The following is a 12,012-nucleotide window of genomic DNA, read 5'->3' on the forward strand; positions in this document are numbered from 1 at the left end:
TTGGTGCATTTTCATGGGAAAGCAGTTTTAGGAAGAAGATGAAGAAGAAGATGATGAAGATGATGATAGAAATACAATACTAACTTAAGAAATGAAGGTCAAGAAATGAATTCAATATCTCAACCTTGAGCACTGAAGAGAATATTCTCATGATGTATTCAAAGAGAAAGACAATTGTAAAAGATTTCTAGGCAGCTTGGTTTAATTTGTAAATTGTGCCACAATGGATCTAAGTGGGAATTACTGGGTAGAGTCAAAGGTTCTCAGGCTTTTTAATGAGATTGTTTTTAATTGGACCGTTGATGGAGACAATATGGATGTTGACCACAAGAGGGCAGCAGACACCACTCAATAGCGCGTGATAGTTACCAATCCAGCTGACAGAACAAGCTCCATTAAGCCAGTGCTGTGACCATGATGACAGGCTTTCATAATACGTCAGGGGACGAAAACAAGGCATTATGAGGAAAAGGATTCAAAACATGAAAACAAACAAAACCACAGTCACTGAGGCAAATAGACCACAATGTCAAGAGGTGTCTGGAGCAGCGAGACCTCTGCTGAAATGGGTTCCCCGACTGTAGGCCACTGCTAGAGGGGGGAAGGGAGTCGCACACATCAGCCTGGGTAGCCTGGAGGAGGTACCACACAGTTAAAGTCCATGTGCCAGGCCACAATGACAAGGGCCGCAGGGTGGTACACTGCGCACAAAGGACATTGTTAGCCACAACAGCTAGTTTGTGTGTACAGTGGTTGCAGGTCAACTTGGTAAGAAATGTACATTTGACAAAACACACATGAGAAAACTAAATGTCACCCTGTCTTTATTCATTTTGTGAGGAAACACAGCGGTAAGAGCACAAAGAAATGTGTCTGCCATAGGCCATCACATTGGATGTGATGAGGGTGTGATGATATACTTGTGGCTTTGTTTGTGTCTGTATGAAAACATGTCTGCTGAAGGACAGAGTGTAGTGTTTACTGGTGATCGACAAGTGGTTGTCGTGCACTGAAATTTAGCGGCTGAGCTCCTCTGTATTTACTGAAATGCTGACTCTTGTGTTTTTTTTATGTTAGGTTTCATATGATTTCCTTGTAATTGATCTGTTATTTCACTAAGGCAAAAAAAGCACATGGATTCAAAACTCAATAAAGAAGAAAACAGGAGACAAAACGTCCAGCACGTTCAGAATTTAATAAAATCTAGCACTGATATACAATGTCCACAGGCTGATGTATGTTGTTTTTCCAGTTTTCCATACCTCAAAATGAATTGAACCGTTTTTTCAATCCTATTTCTTTTTTACCTTTATTTACCGGGAACATTTTGCTGAGCGTGCATGCTTGTTTTCAGCAACGCCCTGCTTTGCATTCATACACTTACACACACTCATAACTGGGAGTGACCAGGAAAGTTGGCTAAGAAAACATTCTCATTGGGTTGTCTAATGGGAAATATTGGCTATTTGTGCCGTTGCATAATCTATAGAGGTTAAAACGCCACTTTTATCGAAAACACTGAAATATCAAATATTACGTCATGTGACATTTATGGGTGCTTAATTGACTAATTGAGGAGGTCTAGAAGCACTTAAAAAGAGTGTTTTATTAAAAATGCCCATATTTAAGTGTTGGTTTGACAGATGCATCATTCAACAAGCGCGAATTCGCAATAGCTGCGACCACGTAGGGAAATTTTTGTGGACCAACCAACCAACCAACCGACCGACCTACAGACAGAGCGAGCTACAGAGCTGCTGGTCTCAGCCAAAAATTAGAGCGGGGGGGAAGGGGTGGTTGGGATGGCAAGCAGAGTGTCAAAATCTGCAACTGTCCGGGCCCTTTAGACTGAATAGGTGAACATTAACACATATTTATGGTGCATTGGCTTGCTCACCCTCATATATAATTGCTTGTTTGTGTTTTTCAACCCTCAATAAAAATCTTCAGGCTCTATTGGTTGCCTCTATTGTTCAATTTTTTTCAACAACAATGAAAACAACATCTCGGTGGGTGAAGATCAATAGCCCACTCCGCTGCCGCCATCACCAGCACAATGAAGAGAATAGCCGGAGTGAAGATGCATTTCAATTGAGATCATCAATACGGTTCATGATCTTTGAGAAAAGAAATGTTCCAGGAGCAATGGTTAATAGTGTTGTTTTCTTCCCACACCATCACACGGTGTCCACTGAAACACACACACACACACACACACACACACACACACACACACACACACGCACACACACGCCTGCCCTGCAGCTGCATGTGGTAGCGTCCCTCTCCTATTAACCAGACTGCCTTAGAATCGATAGGGAACATAAAGAGGCTTAATCTTTTCAGGTGCTTGGTCCTGATTGCCTATTACACAATAATAACACACCTCGGATCCCATGGAGCATGAGAGGGAGAAACACAGTCTCCTCATCCACACACATAGCACACAGCCACAAACCAGTAAACCAGTCACAGAGTAAATCTATAGGTTTACATCTGAGCAGATGGTGTCAGCGGTGGCGCTAGGCCTTTATGAGGGGTGTTAGCTAGCGTGTAGCGTGCTAAGAGGAATTCCATCAGAAACAGTGGGATATCAAGGGATACACTTTATCACCTCATGGCCTGAGACACTGCTGGTGTCTCCTTTTGTAGAATCCTATAGTCTCTGGTCCTCTGGTATGCAGCTTTAGGTTATACAACTTCCACTAGACCCTCTCTGAGGCCGAAGAACAGCTGCTGCAGTATACAACTCTGGTAGAGGACAAAGTGGATTACTGGCCTGAGTGTTGGGGTATGAGGTGGGATACACACCTGCTCAAAACCACACATCATCAATACAATTTGGAGACACACATAGCGATGAACAGTCAACATTAATGAGCAGTTATGCATTTCCCCCCCCCCACATTCACTGATGTTCCGTTGTAAGTCATCAGTTGTTTGGCTGTCAGAGTCGCTCCTGGAGAAAAGCCCCATTGAATTCCAGCGCTGTGGACGACTAGAGTCTGGTTGTTGATCCTGGCTGTTTTACTACAAACCGAGCCAGCAGGACAGGTGGAGGATCTGGGAGTCAGGCAAGTCCAGGACCGGAACCAGGGCCACGGACGGACCGGACTGTTCCAGAGAGGTTCTCAAACATTCCTCGAGTCCTGGTGGGACGGGGTGCGGAGGGAGAAAGAAGGGGGCGGTGTTAGTTTCATTACAACTTTAAAAAGCTGTCTGTATCTTAGAGTTGGGCATTAAACCCTCAGATGGCCGTCCCACTGGGGCCGTCCCAGGACAGAGGCTGCACTTAACCCTTCAACCAGAGAACACAGGCCTATTTACAAATTATTGACATTCTTAAATCCTTGGCAGATTGTAGCCCCCCCATTCAGTCTCCCTGCAGTGCAGACATATGGTCAGCAAGGACTGAACTCTAAGCTACCCCTCCCAAACTCACACACAGAGCCATATACAAGCAAACACACACACACACACACACACACACACACACACACACACACAGTAAGGAGGGAGGGGGCAATCCTGCCGTGCCCTTTTGGACAATTGAGCAGCTTGTTGGGGGGATCTAGTGGAATGGATCCTCTACCCCTGTTGTGTTGGGATGTTAGGAAGCTGTGTTGGGACTGCTGCTCCGTTTTATGGAGCTGAGAGATGTTGTTAGTATGTGTGTATGTGTGTGTGTCTGTGTATGTGTGTGTGTGGCAGGTCTACAGACAGACAGTGGACATGTGAGAATTCACTGAGTGTCTCAGAGCCTGGTCTTGATGACAGCCTGTCTATTTAGCAGCGGCCCGCTGGGATGTTGCTCCTTTCCTCTCCTGCTCTGCTCACTCTAATTGGTCACAAGTGTTCCTGTCACATGGTTGGCTGTCCTGGCTTGTTTCTTCTGATTTAACAGTATGTTGAATGTGACTCGGGTGTGGTCACTGGGACCTGACATGGTCATGGTAGAGTTACATATCTGGGAAAGTATGCTGTGTCACCATCACACTATCAACACTACAACTGTCAATGTCTTTACATTTACAGCCACATCTGTCTAACATAATGGCCGTCAAAATCGAATTCCTGCCCAGTTATATTAAGTCTCAGTGGACAAACACAAACTTCTGTTCTTTTTGATGATAATAGCCACTAGTACTGCAGTACCACTAAGATCTGACATCTATGTGAACTTGTAGAGAGAGAAATCAGGACAGAAAGGTTACAAGAGCAGTTCAACACCATTTAATAAGCCTCATCCTCTTTCATTAGAGGCAGACACAGCATGCCAAACATCCATACAAAGAGCCCACACAGCCTAATTAGCTAATATGCACTACAGCTTAAAATGCCCCCACTGAACACAGGGCCTTTTTTGGGGGTATTAAAAGCCTAAATATGTGTGTTATCAGAGCATGTGGTGCACCCTGGGAAGCAGGATCCTCTGGAGATGGCTAGCTGACAACTGAACGAGCCAGAGAGATCACACACAGTGGATGGTTCTATTACGAGAAGAAACACACCCTTCATCACACCTTGCACACTAGCCGTGTTTCATGTCAGGATGTTTTAATCTTTGTGCTAACAGATAGGAAATAATTGTAATCTCTCTGTTTGAGTGTTTCTGTCAGTGTCTGTACACACACACACACACACACACACACACACTTGTGCACTTATGAGAGACGAGAGGGGGTGAAGGTGACTTGAGTGACCATGTTATTGCGTGTTTATGTGCGTCTATGTGAGAGAAAGAGAGTAAAGAAACAGACTGCTGTGTTCCAACCCCTATGAACACTTCCCATCACACACAATCCTATGAACACTTCCCATAATGCATGCAGCCAATGCCCTTCCCCTGGTTCCCTGACAATCCCCTGGTCCCTCGGCCCCCCCTTTGGACTACATGGGGAGCCTCATTGAGAGGCCCAGTGGACAGAGGCTATTAGACAGATTCTAAAAGCAATCACATTAGCAATGGGATGGAACTAAACCATCTACCCAAGAGTACCAGCCATTATTCTGCTTCACGGCGAACACACAGAGAGTTGAAAAGGCTGCTGTTAAATCTCTCTGTGTTTCCAAAACCAAACCATTACTAATGCCCACAACACCCTTTTATGCTAAACATCAACGGCCATTTTTGTTTGAACTGATTAATATATAAATATTTTAAGCCTAAGTGAATAGAAGGAGGGGTGTTAGTGTAGGGTGCAGTGAAAAGGAGAGAAAAGGGGGTTCTTGTGTGAAATGGCTGATGCCTGCTGGGCTTATGGGGCTTTTAAGCAGTAGCCAAGGCCCAGAGCCAGTGGTTTTTAGTTGTGCTACACTGACTCCCAAACTGGTTCAAATTAACCGGTAAACGAGGTGGTAATTAGCAAGTGTTGGCTCATGAAAATTGTTCATTTAGGCCAAGGAGAATGAACAATGTGGCTGGGTGAGAGGCTGAGTGTGTGCAGTGGAGCTCCCACAGCGCCACAGAGAAAGGGAAGACTTCCTACCAAGGCAGGTTGTGGTCTGTAAACTGCCCTCCTGTATTAAGTATTGATGTACCATAGTCTTTTGAGTGTATTAGGAAGCAAAAAGACCAACCTTTATAACCATTTGTACTCGCATTCATTTTCTTCTTGATATACAGAAATAATGGATTTCTTGACCCTGCTATATTTTTGCTATTAGAATATTGTCATATGAACCCATTTAGGCCCCTCAGTAAAAGTTGAGGTTTGCGGGGCTATCTTTCTTCGAACCTTTCTGTCGTAAATAATAAGTTGAGACAAGATGTTTAAAGGTTTCATTTGAAGCATATGTCATGTCTATCAGCTGTGAATCCTAACGCAAGTAATTGAAAGGGGGCGGGGGGGTGTGCAGTCACATTTTGCTCCAGTGTTGTTCTCTGTCTGCTCTCTGACAGTAGCAGTCGTGTGGCTGTGACGGCTAGCGCCAGAGGTGTTACTTTTCCTCCTTTGACTTTTGGGATTCATCACCCAGTGAGCATAGGCTGTGACCCATGAAAAGGCCCATGGGTGAGCTCCCAGGGCTTGGTTGTGCGTGCAGAGGAAGGTAACAGATTCCAGTTCAATGATGAGTCAATAACTGGCTTTGGGGAAACACTCTGTACTGTTCATAATAAAAGAAACACACATTTCAAGGGTGAAGATCGGGGTTGATTTTTTTTGTCGCGGTCCCCAATGACCCAGTAACAGAGTTAATGGTTTCTATAAAACCCAAAGAGAAATTCTGACGACTTGCTATTGGATTAGTTCATTAGTAAATGTTTTGTTTGTTCTGTAAACAATGCAATTTCATCTCAATATACAGTACAAGGGAATACATTTTCTTAATTTACTGGACATGATATGGGTAATTCTACATATCTTAAGATTAATTAATTCTATTATATATATGATATATACATTTAAGGCATTTTTAAGATGATTTCTTGCCATTGCTACCTCACTGGACTCTGCTATAGTGGAGAATGATGAAAATATCATGAGCTGAACTCAAACTCTCTACGCACAACATATGTGCCTGCGTCCACTAAGCCACAAAGCACTCCATAATTAAACATTTCATAACTATTTTTTTATTTTGTACCTGATTGCTGTGTACTTAGCAGTTCTGTTCTACCTTGAGATTGTCCTCCTAGCATCAGTCAGACACAAGGCTGAATAATGATTATATAATTAGGTAACAAAGAGCACTGTTTGAACTTCATGAATTCAAACACACATATTCTAAATAGACCTTCCTTATTCCTATTCGTCACTGGTGACCATAATTTCATGTCCCCTCATAAAGACGAGTTATGTCGAAGCTAAAAATGACAGTAAGATGGTTGGTTTGGCGTGGATTCAAAAATGTTAATTGATTGCTTCAGCAAGGACTTGACAACTGAGCCTGTGTGATAGATGTGCTAGTCGCCCTTTTCCCTCAGAGAGAGAACATCTCTCCGGATTAAACAAATACCATTCCGCATTTGCCTTGACGAGAACCTAGAATCCTGGGAGAGGAAGACGGTGGCATATAAAAGTATAATGATGACAAAAGACTGTGCCAGCTGCTTGGGTTACTGTACACAATGCAGACACAACAAATGAGTCACAATAATTAAACACAGGAAGATGTGGAGATCCTCTGGAGAGACTGCTTCCTAGACTACTTCATGGAGTTTACTTTGCTAATGTCACCTCAAACTTTCTTTGAAAAGAGAGACGCTCCGGAGAGACAGACTTTTGCTCTATTTCTAATAATGAAGTGATGCTGTGGAGAATGTGTAAGAACAATATATCCCAATGCAGCTGTATTCAACAGAACACAAGATGGCCCATTTAGGTTAAATCCTCTTAATGGACCTAAACATCAGATTAATGTAAAGTGTGTGAGCAGCGTCTCGACTGAGATGTAGTGATATACCTGTAACAATCTGCTGTGCCAGTGAGTGGTCGTACTTGTAGAACACCCTGGCACACAGCGGCAGCAGCCCAGCGCCCATCTTCTTCATGGCATTCTTGAACGTAGCACCGACTGCTCCGACGACATCCTTCACACCCAAGACCTCCAGGCCGGCGCCGGGCACAGCGAGGGCCAGGGAGAGGGAAAGTGACGCACTGCAGCCGTCAGCTGACACAACAGTGTGGCATTCTATGGATCCACACGCCACCTTTGTAGTCATGTGACAGGACGTCCTTTCTCTGGGGTCGTCCTGGACAGCGGTGACATGAAGCTCAACAGACGCACCTTTGGGTAAGGCAGGGACCACAGCCACCAATAATGGACCTTGTGTGATCTCAGGCTCCCAAAGCACGTCCTGCAATAAAGACAAATGGTATTCAAATGAACTGGTTGGCAAATTGTGTACTGTGCTGTGCCACACACTACAATCAAATGTATAGCCCTCCTGCTGAGATACCTGCTGTGCTTTCTGACCAGAAAGACTATTCCATCAACATAAAACATTATTGTAAAATACATCACAGAAATTCTACCCCACTCCACCAAGACAGGCTTTTCACTTGAGAGATTGACAGGATATCAATTAACGTGAGATTGCGAGGTGACCCTTGGTAATAATAGGGTGCAAACAATTCAACAAGAATCCATAGGGCATACAGCCACCATAAACAAAATGCACTAATGCATTCACTTTGAGCCGCATCTACAAACATGACAGCTTCTACCAAAGATGGCTTTTCACCTTTCTAAGAAGATCATTCTCGACATGTTGTGGCAGTTTCACACCATTTCACCACACACATCTAGTGGAAAACTGCCTCGATTTTGTCTAGCAAGTCAAAATCTTGTCTTTTTTTCTCCTCCGGACTGTGGGCCATTATCAGTAACAAAATGTCTTGCAGCAGCGCTACAATGTGGCCCTCTAATAATACTTGGCTGTGGCTTCATCTGCTAATGGGAGAGAAATGAGTGTTTTATACAACCGTCATTTCAGTTGGAGTCGATAGGGCAAAAACACTTAACCCCCTTTTCAATTTGCTGGATCAATTTTCATCCACTTACACCCCACTTCGTAAGTGCAGAATAATAACAGGTTACATACACTTTATTTTGAAATTCACTCACAAAAAAGAGAAATCATTGACAAGAGCAGACGGCGGCCTCTTTGTCCCTTCGACAGACGAACCCGTCATGACCCAATCCACCAGATTCACCGAAGCAGCACTTACCTTCAGATTAAACTTTAGCAAACGCCTAATTGTGTATCAACAGCTAACCTCTTGCCTTGGAGAGTGAAAAACACTGAAAGAAGCAGGGGTCGGGGGGTGAGGGGGGGTAAGATTAAGATTTCTTTACTCGGCTGATTTTGTAGAGAGCCTAGCTTGCAGTGATCAACAATAACAACCACAAGAGCAGGGAACAATAGCCATGTCAGCACGGACCTGTTAGCATGTCGGACAGAGTGACAGCACACATGCGTGTCCTACGCTTTGATAAATGTTAGATTAGCACTTCTGGCACAGGCTAGGTATTCTGCTAGAGGGAACTGCTCCTGCACTTGTCAATAGTGATTGCCCAGGGAACAGAGAGTGGGAACTGGGGAGAGAAGTGACAGGACGGGGGTCTTGCTCAGCCAGGCTTAAAGGCCACCCTGCAGGCCTTGGGTGCCGAGGTACTATACCCAACCGACCGTCCACGAGGAGATCAGGGGACTTCAGCGCCGTGCTTCCCCATCCCAGCCTCTGGCAGGACTTTATAGTCGCTGCACAGTTGCTGACTTTTCTTCAGACCTGTCGGAGGTGGTTACATCAGTCCCTGTTTGTTTTTTTATTTATGTACCTACCAAAATGTTACATTAGGAGGGCAGTTTGTTCAGTAGTTCTGTAGAACTAAAGTGCTAAAGGTGTGTGAGTGTGTGTGTGTGTGTGTGTGTATGTGTTTCTGTCGGTGCACGTGTGCATGTGCACTTGACTGTGGTCAGAGCTCCATTACCGTGTGCTTCCCTGCCAGGAGAGTGAGAGGGAGAGCAATCAAACTGGCTGACATCCCTACCTGACCAGAGATCATTTATTAAATTAATCCAATAAAATAAAGAGGTGACGAATTTTGATATATGGTGGAGCTGAGTGCTGGAGTGGCAAGTTGGAAGGTTGGAGGGTGGCAGTGTGTGTGTGTGTGTGTGTGCGTGTGTGTGTGTGTGTGTGTGTGTAGAGGGCTCGGTCCCGCTCTACAGCAGTTACTTAACACAATCCATCTCATTACTTCATCCCACTTCAGTTCCAGGGCATGCAGCCATTCACCCAGCGCTCTCTCCATGCGTAGGCAGCAGGTAAACCCATGAAGTCTGGATCTGCTGCGCTCAGCTCTCTACACTGATGGGGTGTGACCTGCTTCTCTTTATGTTTGTTTTCTTTCCTCCCTCTCTCCCTCTTACTTGCGTCCGTACGCCTGGAGCGTGCGGCGGGTTGGAGGGCCGAGAGGCGTGAAAGCCGAACGGTAAACACGGTAATAAGGAAGTGGTGTAAAGGCGGGGAACAGCGGGGAGCTGATGGGACTGCGCCGCTTAGCCAGTTCCCCTACATTTCCTGCCCAGCGGGACGCCTTCAGCATGTGGCTCTACGGCTCAGCGCTGAGTGCCGCCAGTCCGCTATAATATCCCTTCCCATACACCTCCCCGTCCCCCCCACACTCACTCTCTTTCTTATTGAGATTCCACTCCATAGCTAGTCCAGACCATTTGTATAAATGAAACACACAATGCCATGTCTGTTGCACACTCTTCTACAGGGATGGGTGAGGAAAGTTTTAAGAGCATGAGGGCAATACAGGATCCTGCCATTGAGTTACTTCAGGATTGCCAAAATTGGAGATGCACAATAATTCAGTGTAAAAAGGGCTTACTGTATGCAGCAACTAAAACACACTTAAAATTCATTAGTGGTTAATTTACTTTATCGCCAATCAAAATATTATTAACATTAACATAACCGCTAATTTCAAAGTTTTATCCACATTACCAAAATATCACAACCTATATGAAAAGTACATTCAAAAATATCTCAGATTTCATTTCTTTCTTTTTTCCTGCGTTATGGAAGAATCATGACTACAAAACATTTAAGCTTGCTCAATAACAAGAAAATCACTGGTAAACAAATAATAGTCGGTGACATGTTTTCAGGACCTGTCATTGCTACAGAAAAAGAAGTCTGTTTAACAATTATCGACTTCACATGAACACCTCCCTATTCATCAAACCCACACACACACACACGTACGCACGCATACGCATATAACACACACACACACGCACACACACACACACACACACAGACTGACCTTGCGGTTCGATGCACTGTAAATACGATTTCACACTTGTAGCGACTCCAGTATGCTCCCAATTAACCCTGCAAGCTTCCTCATCCACCTGATTAGAGAAATTATCAACGCACAACAACAACATGGCCCTGTGGCTTCACAGACACGGTAGGCACTGGTGTTCCTATCAGAAACATGCGCTTCACCGGTCTCATATCTGAAAGTGCCTATCAACAACCCCTATATATTTTTATATATAAAAGTGTGAGGAGTGATAATTTATTGTTTCTTTGAAACCTCAACAACTGGACTCCAATTTCCATCGTTAAGTGAACCACACATTCAACGCTCTGCTCATGTTTTCCAATTACAGTCCATGTGACATATCAATGAGATGTGTTGAAGGGACATGATATCAGCCTTGTTGAAAAAATAAGGCAGAATCAGAACAAATTTGAATGAAAAATATTACTCAAATCCTGTTGCAACCTATATACTCAGTCTGTGTAACATACAATATGAGATATTGAATGAATTATTTGCTAATGACGCAGTTTAGCCTTAATGAATCAAGGATGGGTATAATTGTGCAGATTAGATTTCATGCTTTCACATACAGCACATTTCCATATTTTTCAGTTCAGTTTGATACAATAGAGTACTGTGTGTAGGTGTAAGACATCCTCTTCACAAAATAATTAAATAAATAAAAATCACATAAGTGTATTTTTAGATTATTTTGTTGCCCAGCAAAATAGGCAAAATGTTAAGGGTGAACACAATTTTGCACATGACAGAAAGTCATGTTTTCTCCAACAGTCTTGTTAAAAGATTAAAAAAACAGTGTTCTTTAATTGCAGTAGTAAGACAAGCTGCAGCAATCAGTGACAAATGACTAGCTACTTTACTGAAGATTTCTTTTGCACATACAGAGGTAATGTGGGAAAAGGTGATGAAATGATACTCTGTTTATATATATATATATACTGTATATATGTACAGTATACACACACACACACACACACACACACACACACACACACACAAATTATACTGTTTATATATACATACAGACCCATGAAAACCAAATTTATAGGTAGAGATAATTTTCTGTTAATGTTAATCTAACTGAGACTGATGATTTAGTGATTAAAGTAGGTCTTAAAATGGATGCTTTCACAATTCTGAAACATAAAATATAGCCCAACAGATTTTTCTCACTCTGAAATGCCTATATGTTTGAAGGCA

General features: G+C 43.5%; 1 protein-coding gene across 1 annotated transcript in view; it reads right to left on the reverse strand.

The window, feature by feature from the left end:
- Positions 1-1,215: 1,215 nt before the first annotated feature.
- Positions 1,216-12,012, reverse strand: part of dph6 (diphthamine biosynthesis 6) — a 58,040-nt gene continuing 47,243 nt past the window's right edge. Inside the window, exons 14-15 of the mRNA XM_071902223.2 lie at positions 7,408-7,801; positions 1,216-3,149 (exon numbers count right to left, since the gene is read on the reverse strand). Coding sequence (XP_071758324.2) covers positions 3,031-3,149; positions 7,408-7,801 — 513 coding nt within the window. The 3' untranslated portion in view covers positions 1,216-3,030. The remainder of the gene's footprint in view (positions 3,150-7,407; positions 7,802-12,012) is intronic.

The sequence above is a fragment of the Centroberyx gerrardi genome, chromosome 17, assembly GCF_048128805.1.
Source record: "Centroberyx gerrardi isolate f3 chromosome 17, fCenGer3.hap1.cur.20231027, whole genome shotgun sequence".
In the NCBI taxonomy this organism is placed as follows: Eukaryota; Metazoa; Chordata; class Actinopteri; order Beryciformes; family Berycidae; genus Centroberyx; species Centroberyx gerrardi.